General features: G+C 36.1%; 1 protein-coding gene across 6 annotated transcripts in view; it reads left to right on the top strand.

Annotated features, from left to right (window-relative positions):
* LOC105481158 (BRCA1 associated RING domain 1) overlaps positions 1-21,395 on the top strand; it is an 86,053-nt gene that overhangs the window by 39,674 nt on the left and 24,984 nt on the right. For all 6 annotated transcript variants that reach the window (XM_011740511.3, XM_011740506.3, XM_011740508.3 and 3 more), the window contains 3 exons: positions 4,876-4,956; positions 6,543-6,715; positions 21,024-21,132. In XM_011740511.3, the coding sequence (XP_011738813.2) occupies positions 4,876-4,956; positions 6,543-6,715; positions 21,024-21,132 (363 nt within the window). The remainder of the gene's footprint in view (positions 1-4,875; positions 4,957-6,542; positions 6,716-21,023; positions 21,133-21,395) is intronic.

Here is a 21,395-nt window from a genome sequence, read left to right as displayed (position 1 = left end):
GTCAGCAGCCACAGCATCAAGGCAAGACCATCTAGCAAAAAGATTGTCACCATTTTTTAGCAATAAAGTTATTTTCAATTAAGGCCTGTTCATTTTCTAAAAAACATAATGCTATTGCACACTTAGTAGATTACAGTATAGTGTACATATAAGTTTTATACGCGCTGGGAAACCAGAAGATTCGTGTGACCTGCTTTATTGCAGTATTTGCTTTATCACAGTGATCTGAAACTGAACCGACAGTATCATAGTGATCTGAAACTGAACCGACAGTATCTCCGAGGTATGCCTGTATTTTATTCAGTAAATTCTAACTAAGAAGCCAGAGAAATATTTAACATATTTTAGAGCTTCATTCCAGATGGTTAATTTTTGTATGTTTGTTTTAATGGCATCTAATTGCCAAGAAGGGAAGTTTTTGGTTCCTGGTCAGTTCATTTACATGGAAAAGCTTAACCATGCTAGGCAAGTCATTTGTCTTATACTTAATTGTAATGTTCTGTATTGTTTTTATGAATATGTTTATTATTAATGGTATTTTAGAAGAGCTAAGCTTTATAATAAGGAAAAGTTTTGTTTGTGTGGGTATGTTTTTGGAAAGTTTATATTGCTGGAATATGTGTGGATCTGCAATATGTACAAATGTGTGAAGGATCTTTCCTTTGATTGAAAGATTAGCAATAAAAGATTCAGTGGGATACACACACACTCTTATTTTCAGCCTTCAATATATTACTTGAAAATACCGAATTCATTGAAAATTTTTAATAAGCCTTGGCAAATACTTTCCTTAGGTAAATTATTTTTGCTATGGTTTAAGAAAAGTTCAATTATTCTTTCAAGTTGTGAGAAGCTCAAAAGTGAGTATTTGAAAGTAATTTAAAGAAGCCAGAATCAAAACTTAATTTATTTCCCGGCTACTTCATATCGGTTCAAGCTTATCCAGTTACTGTAGACTCTATCTAATTATCATAATTTTATTTATGCACATGACATTACATTTACATGAAGTAGAGAGATGAAAATATGACAAACTTTCAAGTACTAGGGAGGAGAAAGCAGATTGGTTATAAAAAGCAAGCCGTTTGCTAATCAGCTATACGGTTCAGGAGTGGGGAGAATGTTAACAGAAGACACTTTGATAATATGAAGAGGTGACATGAAAGAAAAATAGCAACTGTCTAGCAACCTTAAAAGAGAGTCTACCTTTATTCTTTAAATTGTCACTCTGTTTCTGTTTGACTATTCCCATGAGACTCTTCCATTTCACAATTGTGTTTATATTATTTTTTAAGCTTCTTTAAGTTAATTTTTTTTTGCATTACCATGGAGAATTAGAATGGGGAAATTTTTGAGAAGGTTTCTTGTGTGAGTACTTTCATGTTGAAGATAGGGAATGTGTGTGGTTCTGGCAGTTTATCTGCTCACTTATTACAGGATTGTTTTGGAAGAAAAATCAAATTTGTATCTTGGCAGATATTCCTGCATTCATTTGTAACCGATATGAATATGAAGCAAAAGTTGCAGGGGCTCACACCTGTAATCCCAATCATTTTGGAAGCTAAGGCAGGAGATTGCTTGAGTCCATTAGTTTGGACAACATAGTGAGACCCCCATCTCTACAAAAAAATATAAAATAAAATTAGCCAGGCCTGGTGATGTATGCCTGTAGTCCTAGCTACTACTCAGGAGGCTGGGGCAGAAGAATTGCTTGGGCCCAGGAGCTTGAAGTTACAGTGAGCTATGATCGTGCCATTGCACTCCAGTTGCTAAATACATGATAACTTGCTCTAGAAATGGAATTTGCACTGTTAAGAAATCTGGGAAAATGTCGCCTTTTTTTTTTTTCTTTCTTTCTTTCTTTCTTGAAACTGGGGTAATTTGAAACCTATAATCCTTTTAGTCCCATTGAGCATTTAAGGTCATTTTGTTAATTTAGGAATATAAAATATGTGTTGCATGCGGATTTACTTTTTTAGAAAACGGAAGATTTGAGCAACAGCCCAGAGCACAGAAACAGAGACAATTAGAAATAAAAAGCATTTTTTTTTTTTCTGAAATAGAGTCTTGCCCTGCTGCCCAGGCTGCAGTGCGGTGGCGTGATCTCAGCTCACTGCAACCTCCGCCTCCTGGGTTCAAGCAATTCTCCTGTCTCAGCCTCCTGAGTAGCTAGGATTAAAGGCGTGCGCCACCACGCCTGGCTACTTTTTGTGTTTTTAGTAGAGACGGGATTTCACCATGTTGGCTAGGCTGATGTCAAACTCCTGACTTTGTGATTTGCCCACCTCAGCCTCCCAAAATGCTGGGATTACAGGTGTGAGCCACTGCATCTGGCCAGCAAAATTTTTTAAAAAGCAAAAAAACCAACAAAAAAATCAAATATTTAGGAGAATTAGTGATTTCTACATTATCAAACCAACAGAGGAAAAAAAATTCATTTCAGGAAAGAGTATTGGGAGAGGGGGTGGGTGGGGAGAGATTTATTCACTAAAGAAGCACAAAGCTCATTGAACACAATATTATGCATGTAACTTCTGTCTATAGCTTTTTATTCAGTCTTTTTTGAGAGTATGCTCTGCTGGTTATTTTTGCTTTAGATTCATGGACTTAGGTACCGCACCCTGCCCTGTTATCCTAAAAGAACTGATTTAGTTATATTTGCAGTGACTGGTGATAATAGTGTAATTTCAAGAAAATTTTTACCTTCATCCCACTGCATAAATGCCTCCTTCCTAAAGCCTGACATTGTTTTACAAAGGGACAGTATCTTTTATATTACAGCTAGAGATTTTTAAAAAGGCTTTAAGCGTTAACACATACTTAAAATGTAATATATAATTAAATATAAACGATAGATGTCAGATCTTTACACATTACATGAAGGGACAAATTTAAGAGACCCTGGTATTAGATAGCTTGAGGATTATTATCTCTCATTTCTAGGAAAATGAACTAAAAAGAAGAGTGGGGGGGCAGACTACCTGAGACCAGTTCTGCTGACTTAATTCCTTTGCCACAGTCTACCTGTGCTGGAGGCTGGCAGCAGAGGGAAGCTTTTTTTTTTTTTTCCTCCTTATTTCAAAAGACAGCTTTAAAGTGACCTTAAAAGTCCACTCACTTATAGTAAGATTTAGTTGGATCATGACACACAAGACAGGGTTCAAAACTGGAAGGGGGGTCTTCAATTTTAATGCCATTTAATAATTGACACTGCCTTAATATGAAAGCCGAATTAATATTGTCTGCCTTTAGAGTATTTTCCTTGCCTTGTGCCTCATTTTAATTCACTTATTCCCCAGATCTTGTTCATCTCATTTAAAAAGAGGCTGTGAATTCTAAAGTAAAGTTACTGTATTTCTTTCTTTTCCTCATCTGCCTCCTCTGCCCTGCATCAGTGTGCTACTGTTGCTACTGTTCCAACATTGTTGCGTAGCTCTCCAGAGTACTGGAATAGAGAAATAGAGTGAGAAATTGAAAACCATTTGTTAGAAAAGACTTGTAAGGCTGGCCGGGCGCGGTGGCTCAAGCCTGTAATCCCAGCACTTTGGGAGGCCGAGACGGGCGGATCACAAGGTCAGGAGATCTAGACCATCCTGGCTAACACGGTGAAACCCCGTCTCTAGTAAAAAAAATACAAAAAAAAAAAAAAAAAAAAAAATAGCCGGGCGAGGTGGCGGGCACCTGTAGTCCCGGCTACTCCGGAGGCTGAGGCAGGAGAAGGGCGCAAACCCGGGAGGCGGAGCTTGGAGTGAGCGGAGATCACACCACTGCACTCCAGCCTGGGCGACTGAGCGAGACTCCATCTCAAAAAAAAAAAAAAAAGAAAGAAAGAAAAGAAAAGACTTGTAAGGCTACATCACAGAAGCTCTATTTCCTATAGTTGAGTTAGTTGATAATGGGTGGTGATTTTAGTCCTGAACTGGACGGGGAGCAGGGGAATAAAAATGTAATGTTGATTCTGTGGGCTGATTTGAATAGGTTTGTACTGATCTTTTTTGCCATTTTAAACAGAGCAGTTGTTGCTTCCTAGAAAATGTTGTTGAACAAATAAGGTGAATATAAACTAGATTAATGTATTAGGATGGAGTAACTGCCAATAAAATGGCAGTTTTTTAACTTTGGTTTCACTGAGTAGTCTTCTGGGCTAAACAGTTTTGTTTGTTTTAAACAATACTAAGAAGCCATTTACATATATGCTTAAAAATTGTTTTTTTCTATTTCAAATACAAAAAATTATATTTTTCTTAAAACAAATGAAATTATGGCTTTTACAACTTCATTATGAGCAGATGATCTTTGGCCAGTGTCCTTTATTTGGTACTTTGAAATGAATTTTGAATATGACTTTCTAATAGGTTTTGTAGTCTGTATTTAAGCATGGCTGTATTTCTTGATATCTCAGAATAATTTATACATAGATAATTTCTTTTTTGTTTCATTTTTTTTGAGACGAAGTCTCACTCTGTGGCCCAGGCTGGAGTGCAGTGACATGATCTTGGCTCACTGCAACCTCTGCCTCCCGGGCTCAAGTGATTCTCCTGCCTCAGCCTCCCAAGTAGCTGGGATTACAGGCTGACACCACCATGCCCAAGTAGTTTTCTATTTTTAGTAGAGACGGGGTTTCACCATTTTGATCAGGCTGGTCTCAAACTCCTGACCTCAGGTGATCCACCCACCTTGGCCTCTCAAAGTGCTGGGATTACAGGCGTGAGCCACCACACCTAGCCTAATAATTTATTAACTCATGAATAGTAGCCTTAAGAGAAAACGAATTAAGTTTTACTTTATATTGAAGAAGACAGCATTTTAAAAAATCTCAATATTTTCCTTTCTTTCCTTAATGCTTTTTAATTTCCATTTTGTTCATTTTTCTAGGGTGACATACCTTCTGTTGAATACCTTTTACAAAATGGAAGTGATCCAAATGTTAAAGACCATGCTGGATGGACACCATTGGTAGTTATCTGGTTTTTATTCTCATTCTTTTTATGTTTTACAGTTATTATAGTTTATAGTTACGTAGTTGTCTATATATCATCCTCTGCCACATGCCCTCTTTTTAGTGTGAAGAATTTATGTTTTCATCAAGTATGAGGACATGATTATTTTCCTTCTAGCTTTTCATTTGTGACAGGCAAGAAATTGGTTACCTTTTGACATACTACCTTTAGATTTAGGAATCCACTTGTACTATATTGCAGAATTTAGCTAATGTCTGGAGGTAACAGCTACAGCTGACATCAGGCTCCATTCTGTAGCACTGCATGTTACTGGAACCAAATTTCTTGGAACAAAAAGAGGTCAGAGGAACTGAGTATAGGAAAGTGATCACAAGGAAGTGATTCTTACTGAGGGTCCTTCTTAGCCTCAGTTATACCCTATCCAATTGTAGATATATAAGGCAGTAGAAATCTTTGCTTATACTAAACATTTTTTAAAAGTCTTTACTTATTATTACTAAAAATAAAAATGTGAAGCATAATCTGGAAACAGAATGACACAAATACTTGGAAACAATTGCTATGTAGGCCAATTACATTAGGGCAATAAACATGAGCTTTGAATGCAGCCACAGAAGTGTCAGCAAATGAAGTAGATGCCTTCATCCTGTAAACTAGAGATTCAGCCCAGAAATTAGGAGACTCAATAGGCTAGGTACGAAAAAGCTGGGAGGGTTTAGTCTAGATCAGTCACTTTGCTGGCTGGACTCTACTGGCTGGCTAACCTTTTCAAAGAAAGGTTAATTTTATTTTTGTCTTCAAAGCCACTAAGGCAAGTTGTAGTCAAGATTGGTTAGTGATTTAGAGGGTTTAGTGCCTAATTTGGATTCCTTTCTCCTAAAAATAGACCTATAGATATTGAGTGTGTTATCGCTTATTATGAATTGAAATAGATGTACTTAAAAAGTATAGAATGCCAGAGATTTGTTAGAATACAGCATTGTTTGTAGTTCATTAGACATAAGGAAAGATTTAGATCTAAGGCGTCTTTGAACACTCCATTGTTGCCACTTCTGTCATTCAGCAAGCTCTTTTTGTATTCCTACTCGTGTTATTTCTCTTATCAATAACAGCAGCCATACAGCAATCTGTAGGTTCAGCAAATAGCTTGTCTTAAAACCCTCCGTCACGGATACTTACTTTGTTGCACGATATGTGTATGTACTGGTACAAATTTTATATATCATCTTGTTATTAAATATGTAGTCTTTTTTTCTTAATGTTTTACATTTATTGTAGAACATTTAAGGAGCTACCATTGGTTTAAAACTACATTTTCTTCTTAAAAAAAAAAAAAGTGCTTGACCTAAGGCTCAAATGAGAATAGCCTTTTCTTTTTTCATGAATTACACAGATCTTGATCGAAAGATTATTAATAGTAACTTTCACTCTGTCAACAACTTATAGTCTTTTTGAGTATTTAGGTAACAATAAATTTGCTGCCTGATGTTTACATTTATTTTTCTAAAGTGTGGTATTATAATATCATCCATTGCTCTTTCTTATCACTTCTTTCACTTCTTTTTCAAAAAATTTAATTAGCATGAAGCTTGCAGTCATGGGCACCTGAAGGTAGTGGAATTATTGCTCGAGCATAAGGCATTGGTAAACACCACTGGGTATCAAAATGACTCACCACTTCACGATGCAGCCAAGAATGGGCACATGGATATAGTCAAGCTGTTACTTTCCTATGGAGCCTCCAGAAATGCTGTGTAAGTAGTTCAACTTAAAAATTATTTTTAAAATCGATCTATATTCTTGAATCAAGGTATGTGATAAAGCAGAGACTTTAATACTCAAGTTGATGGCTTTCTTCACTTTCACAACTAAAATTAGATGTGATCATCAAATTCTGCATTTGTAATCAGCATTCATGCCCTTCCTCTTTATGATACAGTTGGTCCTTCATATTCTTGGGTTCCACACTTGAGGATTCAGCCAACCGCAGATCAAAAATAATTGGGAAATATCAATGACAGATCAGATAAAGAAAATGTGGTACATATATACCATGGAATACTATGCAGCCACAAAAAAGAATGAGATCATGTCTTTTGTGGGCACATGGATGGAGCTGGAGGCCATTATCCTTAGTAAACTAACGCATGAACAGAAAACCAAGTACTGCGTGTTCTCACTTCTAAGTGAGAGCTAAATGATGAGAATTCATGAACACAAAGAAGGGAACAACAGACACCAGGGTCTACTTGAGTGTGGAGGGTGGGAGGAGGGAGAGGAGCAGAAAAAATAACTATTAGGTACTAGGCTCAATACATAGGTGGTGAAATTATCTCTACAACACGTACCTGTTACACAAGTTTACCTATATAACAAATCTTCACAACTTAAATAGAGACCTAAAATAAAATAAAAGTTAAAAAAAGGGGGGGGGGAAGACAATAAAGAATAACAATACAATGATACGTAATATAGGTAAAACAATATAGTATAAGTATTTATACAGCATTTCATACTATTAGGTATTACAAGTAATCTGGAGATGATTTAAAGTATACAGGAGGATGTGTGTAGTTTACAAGTAAATACTGTGCCATTTTTTACAAGAGACTTGAGCAGCTGCACATTCTGACATCATCGGGATTGAGGAACCAATTCCCCATAGATACCAACGGGGATAACTGGCATATTTAGGGGAGATTTACTTTCTTAATTCAGAAACAATTGTCCATTTTGGAAGCCTTCACTTAATGGAAAAATTTACTTAGTGTTTATATTCTGTAGATTGATTTACAGTTTCATAAGCAATTGTTGTAGAAATAATTATTTTGTATGCTTCCTAATAGTTTGGAATTATTTTAAATATTTCATTCCCATTTTATTTTTTCTGCATATTTACTTTAACGACAGGTAAAGCATGTAAGAATTTAAATATTGGGCCAGTGCAGTTGAATTATTTCTTAGATTTTTCACATCATTCACATGAGGTTCTAGGTAAACTTTTTGCAATATCAGGACACAGAGATGCATTAGAGAATGCCAGCAGCTGGATTTTAAAATTGGTATTGTCAAGTGTGTCACAAGTAAATGCTGTATGTAGATTTTGTATGTTTAATCTGTAACTTGGTTCATGTTTCCCTATGTATTATTTTATTTTTTTCAGTTAATTAAGTAGTCGAAATGAAAATGCAGGTATTGCCTCTCTGCCCTTGTTGCTTCTATAGGTTTGAAAAGAGCACACAAAAATTAAGTTTCCAATGGTAACAGATGCAAATAAGAATTATAAAATGCAGAACCTCTAGGTTGTAATTTTTTATTGGTAACTATTTAACATAATTGAAAACGAAATTAATAATGCAATAATGCAAACCATACCTTGGTGCTGTTAGTTTCAGTAAATGTGTCTAATCTCTTTTATCTCTCATAACAGGTTATAAGATAATTGGGGCAAATTCAGGGGATGTGTGTGTGTGTGTGTGTGTATGTATACATCCCCTGAATTTGAATTCATATTTGAACATACATATATATATATTTTTTTTCTTCTGGTTGGGGGTGTGTGTGTGTGTGTGTGTGTGTGTGTGTATGTGTCTGTGTCTGTGTCTCCATATACATAGACCTAACAGAGATAACTATTTCTTTGTAAGGACCTAACCGATATGACTCTCCTGTATGTGTTGCAAGCTATTTGGTAAAGCAAATTATTGCTTGGGTCAGGTGAAACTGACTAGTTTTCATTCTAGGGTCCTTAAATCAGCCATGACTACTTTAATGAATAGAGCACTGGTCAGGGCGTTAGGGAATCTAGCTTTTATTTGTGACTCCATTATTGACTTTATAGCTTCAGGCAGGTTAATTTCTGTGCCTTGGTGTCCTCACCTATAAAACATGGGTGATGCCTGCTGCGTTTCTATTTCTTCAGAGCATAGTGAGGATTAATGAGCCAAAACACAGAGCCTCTCTTGTGGTTTGTACACCATGATTCGTCACTGCACTGTGAGGGCTTCCTAATATACAAGGAGTGGCATGAAACAGTGAGTCTGCCTTTATAGGTGCCTTCAGTGTTGTTTTAAGTAGGACTACCTAGTAAAGTGGCAACTTTAGGTATATCTATACCTCAGCACTGTCCAATAGACCTTTCTGTGGTGATGGAAATGTTTATATCTATGCTAGACATTCAATAGCGACTAGCCACCTCTACTGTTGAACACTTGAAAATTAGCTGTTGCTACTGAGGAATACATTTTAAAATGGATTTTATTTTAACCACATGTGCCAGGGACTACTGTGTTGGACAGCTGGTTGATACAGCTGGATAGTTGGGAAGTAGGGTTTATTTCACACAAGATGTTGGGACTGATATTGGATAAAGGATAGTAGGGCAGATGAAAGCATACATTTAATCCTAGGGTACAAGAGTGTGGTAGCTGTTTCTAAAAATTTCCTTTCCAGACTATTGATCTTCATACTTAAGTATTTTCCTGTGTTTTTTGCCTTTTAAAAAAGGTTGTAGTCATTGTTCATCTGATTGGCTTTACAAATTTCTTAACTGTTCTCCTCCTTTTCATATTACTTTTCTTTAATTCTCTTTCCATACTGTAGCCAGAGTGCCTTCAGAAAAACATGAGTCTGGCCAGATCATTTATTTGCTTAAAACCCTTCCATGGCTTCCTCTTAATGTTTTTTAAAATAAAGGTTAAACCCCAAAATATGGTTTATAAGACCCTGGATGGTCTGGTGCTACTTTCCTCTCTGTTCTCATCATTCTTTCCACAGCTTCTCCTTTCCCCCTTTCCTTCAAGCATTTTTTGCACCAGCTTTTCTGAATTTTTGTTTCCTTAAAATGTTTAGGATCTTTTATCTCCTAGCCTTTGTACATGCCTTTGCATTGTCTAGAATATTTGTTTTTGGTAGCCAGTTTCTCATTTGAGTTTCACTTGGGTTATCCTGTCCTTTTGGCTGCCTTTTCCTGATGTGGTGCTTCTCCCCAGTCACAGGACTTACTGTTTCCTACCTTCTCATGAGGCTGTAAACTGTATGGGCCAGGGATCACGTCTGCCCTCCCTAGCTCTGCCAAGTGCCTAATGTAGTCTGTATCCACATTTGTTTGTAGAGTTAATTCGTGTTTGAATGAATGAAGATTTTGGTATACTTTTTCCTCTTTTTTGATAAAAGGTCAGATGACATGAAAATGGGAATTGCGTCCTTCTGTCACTACCTTTACTGTATGACAAGATGTCTAAAACCAAGTTTCCCTTATCTGTGCCTTTTCTAAGGTGGTTGAACTGGTTCCTGGTAGCTTTTGCCCAATTGGCATCCATGGCATGTTACTTTGTGTGGGATTGTGGCTACCCAAAGTAATTCCTATAGCCTTGACTTTTAAGTGCACGCTCTCTCAGTGTTCTAGATACTGTCTTCTAGAATTAGGTAGTAACAGGTGAGAATAGATGAAATTTATTCCTGCCCTTTCCTCCATTTCTTAAGAAGATCATGGGAAGGGGATCGGAGCATGGAGACTATGGGATTCTTACTACTATTTTTCTTCCTGAAGCTCTTATTCTTTATAAACCATTAACAGCTCAGATTCTGAATCTGAGTTGGCAAACAAACTTTTTCTTTCTCTGCTTACTATATCTCTTCTACTCTTGGTGGAACTCCTTTCTCAAGAAGTAGGCCTAAACTCTTCCCACGGAAGAAGGGTAAGAACCAGCAAGGGCAAACACCATTCTGTCTGACCCTCTTTAGGGTTTGCTACTTTGATTGAAGAAGTAAAGTCCTTTTTGCTTATTGTAAATTTCTAAATGGCCTCCTTTAGCTCTAGGACAGACACTTTGGCTGTCTTCTTTATGACCTCAAGGTTGAAGTTTTCTCTTAGATGCCTTCCTCTCCTCTCAAGTCTTCTCATAGTCCCTCCATTGCTCCTTTGCCTCATCACCTCCTCAGTGGTCTGGCTGCTTCTGTTCTAGTAGGAGTGAACAGGCTGTTAAAGCACTGATTATAGAATGGTGTGAGGCATGCCTGCATAGCACGGTGCTCACAGTAGTATGCAAGTCTCGACTAGGGCTGCAAGTAAGACCAGAGGAAGTCACAGAAGGCTTTCTGGAAGAAGAAGAACTCCGAGTTTTGAAAACGTAGAACAGGAGGATGGGCTTTTCAGAAAGACAACATACGGGTGCTAAGGTACTCGAGGCCAGACTGCTGCTTCATTCGTTCTAGGAACTTCTGTTAGTGATGTAAGTGGAATAAAAGGATGGAGGAGGATGAGAGGCCAGAGAAGGTGGGCAGGGACTTTGGAAGGCTGTGTGTGCTAAACAGAGTGCTGATTTTAAGTTGAAAATCTCCTCCTCCACACTGGGGAGGGAACTCAGTTAAGAGGTTTGTCCAGTAATCCAGGAAAGGAGTGATGAGAGTCAAATCAAAGTAGTGACAGTAGTGGTGGGAGGGGGGTGGGATGGGGAATAGCCATATTTATTAATTTATTCTTTCAAATGATGTTTGATTTACTTTGTACTGTTTCAAAAATACCATATTAGGATGTTTTGAAGTTGGGTAAGTACATAGATTCTAGTGGAGTACCGATTAGGATATTGATTGAAATTGGGTAAGTGTATAGATTACAGTGGATTAGTAAAGTTGGTTTTTATCAAGTGGATTGATAAACTTGATGTCGTGTGTTATTCTTTAAATGAATATATCAGTTTGCTAGGTTTTTATTTAGGAATTTTGCTTTTTAAAAGTTAGAGTGATTTGTGATTTTATCTTTCATTTTTTACCCTTAGATTTTGGTACCAAAACTACACTCATAACTTCTAAAAGGTAATCAGGACCAAGATATATGTCTCCATTTGTTTAAGCGTTCTGTTATATATATCCTAGTAAAGTTTTTAGTCTGTTTCATATGTATGTATGTATACACATGCATATAACTATTAATTTAGGTTATTCTAGGTATAGGCTGAGTATTCCTTGCCCAAAATGCTTGGGATCAAAAGTATTTTGGATTTCTTTCCCGTTTTGGAATATTTGTGTATACATAGTGAGATGTCTTAGGGATGCTTCCCAAGACTAAATGTGAAATTTATCTATGTTTCATAAATGTTTTACACACATAGCCTGAAGGTAATTTTATACAATATTTTAAACAATTTTATGCATTAAAAGGGTTTTGTAAGTACTATGTTTGGAATTTTCCACTTGCGTCATGTTGGTGCTTAAAAAGTTTCCAATTTCGGAGCATTTCAAATTTCAGATTTTTGGGTTAGCGATGCTCAACCTGTATAGTATTTGATTATTTGTTGCTAGTAAACTAGATATTGTGTTAATAAACATAATTTGTTATTCTTGATATATAGGAGAGCTGTTAATTTAGTACATTTCTATCCAGTCAGCACCTAATTCTAAAGATCTAATTTATTAACTTCTGTTTATTATTGCATTTGTCAGTGCTTCCAGAATGATACAATAATGATAGTTGGCTTGCTTGTTTCGTTCTTCCTTTTTTAAAAAAGTACTGACCCGTAGAGTTATATTCAATTTTAATATCCATATTAAATACAAAGGTTAATGTTCTTTATTGCCATGTGGAAGCTTTCTTCCCTTTATTATTTTCTGATAAGATTGTATTTTATTTTATTGAATGATTTTCAGCTTCTGCGGAGATGATCTTAAACTTGTTTGTTTGTTTTTGTTTTGGAAATAGGGTCTCACTGTGTTGCCCAAGCTAGTCTTGAACTCCTGGGCTCGAGCGATCCTCCCACCTCAGCCTCCCAAAAAGCTTATGTTTTTTTGACTATTGATGTTATTAATACATGTTTAAATATTAAATCATGCTTGTATTCCTGGGATAAACTTGACGTGGTGTAGTATGTTTAAACACAAATTTTACATAAATTTGCTAGGGTTTTAGGAATTTTGTGTTTATGATTATAAGTTAGAGTGATTTGTGATTTTTATCTTTCTTTTTTTACCTCAGATTTTGGTACCAAAATTATAGTCATAGTTTCTAAAAAGTAACCAGGATGCTTTTTTTTTTTTTTTTTCTTTTTACCTTTTCTGTTCTCTGGAACATGAATAGAATATCTTCTGGAAATATCCTGCCCCCTGCTAAGTTGACATAACATTATTTTGATAACTCACATATTATATAATTTTTGGAGATCTCTCCAATTTTGTTATTAGTAGTAATCTGATATACTAATGTATTAATAATAAAATACAGACACTAAAGAGAAAATGGACTTTTCTTTTTATCCCATGAAGTTCATCCTTAAAAAGTCCCTGTGGACTGTAAAAATTTTACTTATTTTGCCATTTTGTCTGAGGCTGCAATTTTGATTAAATGTATAACTTTCCTGTTACTGTAAGAATATTAGTTTGAATTAGAAGAGTAAATATTTTTGTAATGCAGCCCTAGGAGAGAGAAGAAAAACTAAGACAAAGTCCAGCCTTAGAGTTAGTCTCAGATATCACTGGGAGAGAGGAAAGCTTGTATAAGAGGGCTAAGTAATCCAGGTTTTATCCTGATACATGTTCTGGTATTATTAATAAGTTATGGGTCGGGTGTGGTGGCTCATGCCTGTAATCCCAACACTTTGGGAGACCGAGGAGGGTGGATCACTTGAGGTCAGGAGTTCAATACCAGCCTGGCCAACATGGTGAAACCCCATCTCTACTAAAAATACAAAAATTAGCCAGGTGTGGCAGTGTATGCCTGTAGTCCAACTACTCGGGAGGCTGAGGCACAAGAATTGCTTGAACCTAGGAGGCGGAGGTTGCAGTAAACCAAGATGGTGCCACAGAACTCCAACCTGGGTGACAGAGTGAGATTCAGTCTCAAAAAATAATAATAAGCTACCATGAATGGTGCTAAGTAAGATGTGACTTTAAATATTGGAGACCAGGCTTAAGAACTGTCTTTTCAGTAGTGGCTTATAAAATACAAAGATAACTGAGAGCTTTTTTTGTAGCCCAGGAAGTGGGTACAGTTAATACCTTAGTCATGTAAGTTAGGCATTGAATGTGTGTGGAAAACTAGACATAGGAAAAAGAATGGAGTATTTTCTGCTGCAAAGCCAAGTGAATTTAAAAGCATCCTATTGAATATTGGTGGAGGGAAATCTTGAAACCTTATAAGGCCACACAATAACTAAGAATTAACCATATTGCGGTATGAATTTAAAGTCAGTGATACTCTTTATTTGCCATCTTCACTGTTTAATTTTAAAATAAACAAGCTTTTATAGTTCACCAGTGAAGTCTCCCAACCCTATTTTTTTCCCATAGAGGCTATGTTTTTATTAATTTTCCTACTGCAATGTTTTTGGGCCCTAAATCTTTATAATTATGGAGGATTCGAATATACAGGGCAAAGTCATATATCTACTTCAGACTTTCTCTTTTGTTTTGATTTAACTTTACTATTCTGGCAACTTACTTTTTTTTATGTGTTTTGCATTTAAATAACAGTATAAAATCATTTAACCCCCCCCCTTTTTTTTTGGCATAAAAATGTACCTTTTGTGAGCTAAAACAATAAGAAAGAAAATCAGTTCTGCTTTAACCCTAGATCATGAGAAAAAGGTTTATATAATCTTTGTTGTCTGGGAATATTTATAATTGTTCAAAACATCATTGGTAATCTGTCTTCCCCACTGCCTTCTGTACATCCCAGTGTGAAGCTAGAACCACAGCTCTTATGGTCACATCAGAACCATTTTGAGTGTGTGGAGAGTAACATATGCTTTTTTTTTTTTTTTTTTTTTTTTAATGGATATGTAGGATTTTAGAATGTGGTACTTGATCTACCATTAACAGAGTTTTCCTTGGAAGGATGTTGAATTCTGAAGTAGAGAATATTATATGGACCATTGGACCTATTAATTGTCCCACTGCCCTAGGTTAATTTTAAAAAATTAATTGCCTACAACAGAGATAATTTATGTTTTATAGCTTAAAAAACCCATGTCACTATTTTGAATTACTCTGCTTTATCCTGCTCCATAGCAGGCAAAGTGACTTGAAAAATTAAATCTATGTGTTTGCAATTTTGTGGTTGTTCATGAAGGATTTCATTCATGAACTCTCTTGGTATCCTGTCATGGTGATAGATTTAGCATTAGTAAAAATGCATTTTTTCATATGTTTTTGCAGTTTGGATGATCTGTACATGGAAGGACAAGTTTAAATTTGCCCATCTCTCCTTTCTTTTATTAGTGGTGTAATGAATTCAGATCACCATTGTCTACCATATTATTACTGAGGGGAAAAGGATATTAAAAGGTTTTACTGCATCCTGAATATGGCCTTTGGGACAAAACTGAAACATTAAACACCACAGTTTAACCCTTTCATAAGTACTTCCTTTTCCTCATCTTCAGGATCAGAAAGATTCCTAGTTAGGAAAAGGATTTTCAAAGTTTTATTCTTATTTTTTTATGTACCTTCTTTTCTTCCTTACCCTTTCAGGTCTGGGGAGCTTCACCAGACTGCAAAACCTTTTCTGTGTGCCTCTCTGCTTTCCTCCTCTGAGTTCTGTGAGGCCAGAAACTACCTTTTATCTCATTGTTTCTTTAGTGCCAAAAGTTGTTGGTACATTTTCTTCAAAGTACTTGTGGAATGATGAGTATTTTCCAAACTAATTACAAAACAGTGTTTGTGACTTTTCCCCTACATGGTTATACAAATATACTCATTCCATGTGTGTTAAATAAATAAATGATTAATGCTACTTCTGATATATGCAGTGTGTATATCACACATTATGTATATTAATATATATATCTATTTTCACATCGAATCTATCAACATCAGTAATAAATCATCCAATATTTCGTACTACATTTTAGATAGCAAAAAGCAATGACACATGAACACCTGGATTGTCTGTTTAAGATTTTAAAACTTACAATCTCCAGTCATATCTTTAAAGATTTTATATGAAGCCTGTTTTCCACATTATGATTTAAAATCATAGGTAAAGGAATAACGCTAGAGTACATTAGAGAGAAAAAACTGGTGAAATCTGCCAGTGTACTGTGTTGTCAAGGAACAGAAAAAAAATTAGAACCTTCGAATTTTTAGGGTTCATTATATGTATTAGTCCGTTCTCATACTGCTATGAAACACCTGAGACTGGTATTTATAAGGAAAAGAGGTTTAATTGACTCATGGCTCCCCAGGCTGTACAGGAAGGGCCTCAGAAAACTTAAACAGTCATGATGGAAGGTGAAAGGGAAGCAGGCACGTCTTCCATGGCCGGAGCAGAAGGAAGAGGCAAGGAGGTGCTACACCCTTTTTGTTTATTTATTTATAATTTTTTTATTTCTATAGATTTTTGGGGAACAAGTGGTATTTGGTTACACAAGTAAGTTTTTTAGTGGTGATTTGTGAGATTTTGGTGTACCCATCACCCGAGCAGTACACAGTGAACCCAATTTGTAGTCTTTTATCCTTCACCACCTTCACACCTTTTCCCCCTGAGTCCCTCAAGTCTGTTGTGTCATTCTATGCCTTTGCATCCTCATAGCATAGCTCCCACTTAGGAGTGAGAAAATACAATGTTCGGTTTTCCCCCCTGAGTTACTTCACTTACAGTAATATTCTCCAATCCCATCCAGGTGGCTGCAAATGCCATTAGTTCATTCCTTTTTATGCCAGAGTGGTATTCTATTGTATAATACACCACAGTTTCTCTATCCACTGGTTGATTGATGGGCATTTGGGTTGGTTCCACATTTTTGCAGTTGCAAATTGTGCTGCTATAAACATGCGTGTGCAAGTATCTTTTTCATATCATGACTTCTTCTGGGTAGATACCCAGTAGTGGGATTGCTGGATGAAATGATAGTTCTAGTTCTTTAAGGAATCTCCACAGTTTTCCATAGTGGTTGTACTAGTTTACATTTCCACCAACAATGTAGAAGTGTTCCCTGTTTACCACATCTATGCCAATATCTGTTATTTTTAAATTATTTAATTATGCCCATTCTTGCAGGAGTAAGGTGGTATCAGTGTGGTTTTGATTTGCATTTGCCTGGTCATTAGTGCTACACCCTTTTAAACAACCAGATCTGGTGAGAACTCAAACACTATCACAAGAACAGCAAGGGGGAAATCCGCACCCATGATCCAGTCACTTCCTACCAGGCCCCTCCTCCAGCATTGGGAATTATAATTTGACATGAGATTTGGGTGGGGACACAAATCGAAACCATATCAGTATAAGTAAAGTATATCATCTACATGTACTCATTTGCAATTCACTGAATTCGAGAGTGTCTTTGATAAGGCATTAAAAGAACTGTCGAAAGTGGTACATGTAAAAGATACTAATATACTGTCATGTACTAGATGTAAATTCAGCAGTTAAGATCTCGACATTTTCATATATTCCAAAATAGTTTTAAATACTTTGGTGTTGCGTTGACCCATACCATTTAACTAGTAGATGCATGTGCCTTTCCATTTTCACAGCGACGTACACTTTTTGTCTCTAATGTTTGTTGCTTTATGCCTGATTTTTTCATTGGTTTTTCATGCTGTGTTTGGTTTCTACACATGAGCACACAGTGCCTAGAAGGTTTGATAGAAGGCTTTCTTCCATCAGTTCCGTACATTTCAGTAATCATGTTGCTTATTCCCTACACGGGCCCTTAATGGCTTACCACCATATTCCAGTTTCTAGTCCTGGGCTCAAGGCCATTTAAATCCATCTTTTATTTCACCTTATTACTTGTTTTGATTTGTACTTTATCAGTTTGATACCTGCTTGTTGAAGGAATGTTTATCCTCAGTAGGATTATAGGCAAGGACAGTGTTTTCTAAGTCTTATGTATCCCTCCAAAACACCTAGTTTGAGTGGTAAAGCTTTAGGTTAAATCATGCTAGAAAAGAGAGAATTTACTATATTTAAGTGTATTTAGAAAAAGCCATTTTATAAGCTTCCCTGGTCACCCATTCTAATAAATAGCACATTAAGTTATTGATATCTATTTTGAGTCCATGATGTAGTAAATCTTAAAAAGTCTTCTTCCCTTGTATAATGATGAAGAATAATGTATTTATCACTGACTTCTCTCTTTAGTAATGAGTCATATTAACAGTGCCTGAGATATGTTGCAACATAACTTTTCCTCTATGTAGTACCTGTTTGTTTTATAATGGGAATAAAATCCACCTCTGTGCATTTTAAATTGATTTTTCACACTAATTCTCTAACTAAAGTGTTAGTCTCTTCAAATATATCAATGGGAAGAAAGCACGCATTATTGTGCCCAAATAATAAGAAATCTTACCCACGCCCCATCTCCTTGCTGTGGTCTTTCAAGGTTTCACATGTAAACTCACATCTACTTCCAAATGTTAATGGTTCATGACAAAGCAGAAGCAACATGACTGGATTTAATAGGCTCTGTTTCCCATTATGCAGGACTGAGGTTAACCGATTATCTTTCCATCTGTAGCACTTGTAATGTGCCATTCAGTTCATTAGCGTTACAGGAGGGCTAAGAGTTTAGTGAATTGTGTGTGAGCAGAAGCCATCCATAATCCAAGCAGAGAAACCACATGTTTTAAGACCATATGAGATAGTAAGCTTTGTATAGTAAGGATCCTAAATATAAATTGGAACTCTGGTAGTCACTTTGTAAAATCATCTTACTGGCTTAGACTATGTTTTACTGGTTGATTTTTGGTTTAAGTTCCTCCCTAGCTGATGGTGGTACTTTGAGAAGCACTTACCAGTTTTTCGTGTTGTCATCATGGACTTTTTTTCATATATGTGTAAAATAACTACGCTAATGGATTAAGTTGCCGTGCATTAAAATGCACTTGATTGGGCTCTTATATTTTTTATTTTTTTGAGGTGTAAGATCTACGTTTGTCTCTGTCAAAAAGTCCTAGTGTATGCATGGATTTTTTTTTTTTTTCTCATTTTTTCTTTTTTCACTGAAACAGTGTCTCTTACTCAGGCTGGAGTACTGTGGCACAATCATGGCTACACAGTTATTTATTATTTTTTTTGGATGGCATTTAATGTGACGTATTTTTGTTGTTTTGTTTATTCATATTTGCACTTGGTGGTTTAAGACCTAGAACATTGGTTCTTCAACTCAGATTTCTATTTTTTTATTGTCATATGTATAGCATATGTGTGTGAGGAGATTGTGTATTTGGTATATGAACATAATTTAGAGAATGAATTAGGAAGTATCAAAAATAGTGGATGAGTTTCTTTTAAAATACCCTGAGATTGTCTGCTCTAAATGTAAGCTGTGATGTGTGCCGCTTTGTTTTAAATTATAAAGCTGAAATGCAATCCACTGTGTTATATCTTGGCTGGAGAAAGACTGTTGCCAGAGGAAGGTTGTTGGACATAAAGAAGAGTCAGAATACAAACTTGTCAGTGTTTACCCAGGACTGTCCAAAGAAGAAAGCAAGTGGACCTGATAGTCACGAATTGCAGTCATTAGAGAAACATTTGCTGTGGTTCATTTCTTACTCTAATACACTAGCTTTCTTTTTTTTTTTTTTTTTTTTTTTTTTTTTTTTTTTCCTGAGACGGAGTCTCGCTCTGTCGCCCAGGCTGGAGTGCAGTGGCCAGATCTCAGCTCACTGCAAGCTCCGCCTCCTGGGTTCCCGCCATTCTCCTGCCTCAGCCTCCCGAGTAGCTGGGACCACAGGCGCCGCCACCTCGCCCGGCTAATTTTTTGTGTTTTTAGTAGAGACGGGGTTTCGCCGTGTTAGCCAGGATGGTCTCGATCTCCTGACCTTGTGATCCGCCCGTCTCGGCCTCCCAAAGTGCTGGGATTACAGGCTTGAGCCACCGCGCCCGGCCTACACTAGCTTTCTTTTCCCACTCTGCCATCAAAACAATTTTCACCAAGGTCATTAATGACCTTGTCTGTGAACTCAGTAGATGCTTATGTCCTTCATCTACGTGACCTCTATGCAGCATCAAACAGAATTGGCATTCTCTACCTTCCACTTCCCTTGATGTTTCTCTCTGTTTCCTTCCAGATCTTTTTCTATACATTTGATACAATTTACAGAGTTAGTATTATACCATGTTTATAACTTTATATCCTATTTACCACATTGCATTTTCACATGAACTTCAGTGGCCATTATATGAATATAGCATAATCTTTAATAAAAACCATAAAAGACTATAAAAGAATTGCTCATTTTGAAAACTTTTTGCCATAGTATAGTGTATTTAAATCATATTCTGAAACCGTATGTAAGGAAACAGAATAGTAGACAGAAGTCCTTTAGTTTTAACAAGTTACTTATAATTGAAAGACTTTAGGCTGGGCAATATTTCATTTCAGTGAAATTGAACAAGGAGAATATGACCTTAGTTAAGCCATTGGAACTTGTTCTTCTCTCTTTGTTTTCTTGTCTCGAACAGGATCAAACTGGGATCTCTACAATCTCTTCCAGCATAACATTCTGTGACTCGTGAATTAGTACATGCTGAGACTTTTGTATCTCTCTGAGCCATAATAGTTTGTTCTGCAATGGTTGTGATTATTACAAGTTATTGTATGCATACATGTTTAAATTAATTTTGAAAGTACTCTTTTCACTACGTTATTAAACTGTTTGTTATGTGGCATAATTTTCCTTCTAATAGAACAAAATCCCTGTCCTGTGAATTTGTCTAATTTTGTATTGGTTTATAAAGACTATAGGGCCTATAATAGCTGTAGTAAATGATTTTTATTGGCATTTGAAAGTCTGTCACTCATAGTGATTGGTGATTATGAAGCCATATTTTAATATGAATAAGAATGCAGAATACAGTTGTGAAAAAATTCATAATACTATATTCAATAAAAACAATCCCTATAATCTGATGTCAGACTGAAATTTTACATCATTTCTCCTTTGAGTTCAGCAGCTTTTGATTCTAGATTCTTCTACCTCATGTGAGTTCTGAGTAATTTATTTTAGTTAAAATTGTATATTATTAAGGATGTTGGAAAATTGTTCTACTGGTGCATTCATGTAGTTAAGAGACTCATTTGACTTACTTAAACACATCTGCACTTACTTTACCAGTAACATATTTGGTCTGCGGCCTGTGGATTATACAGACGATGAAAATATGAAATCACTATTGCTGCTACCAGAGAAGAATGAATCATCCACAACTAGCCATTGCTCGGTAGTAAGTATGGATTCAGCTTTGGGACATTTATATATTTTATTGAAATTGGTTATGAAAGGAACATAATAGAAAAATTTCCATTTGGCAAATTGCTTACATTCACCAAACAGTTATTGAGCACTTCCTGAGTGTTAACTACTGTGGATTCAAAGACATAATCAGAGTATAACCATCTAGAAATACTTATTGAGCCTGCTGTGTATTTTAGGCAGCATTCATAAAACAATGACTATGACTGATAGAACGCTTATTCTCAGGGAGGT

The sequence above is a fragment of the Macaca nemestrina genome, chromosome 11, assembly GCF_043159975.1.
Source record: "Macaca nemestrina isolate mMacNem1 chromosome 11, mMacNem.hap1, whole genome shotgun sequence".
NCBI lineage: Eukaryota > Metazoa > Chordata > Mammalia > Primates > Cercopithecidae > Macaca > Macaca nemestrina.
This window is presented reverse-complemented; position numbering and strand designations above follow the sequence as displayed.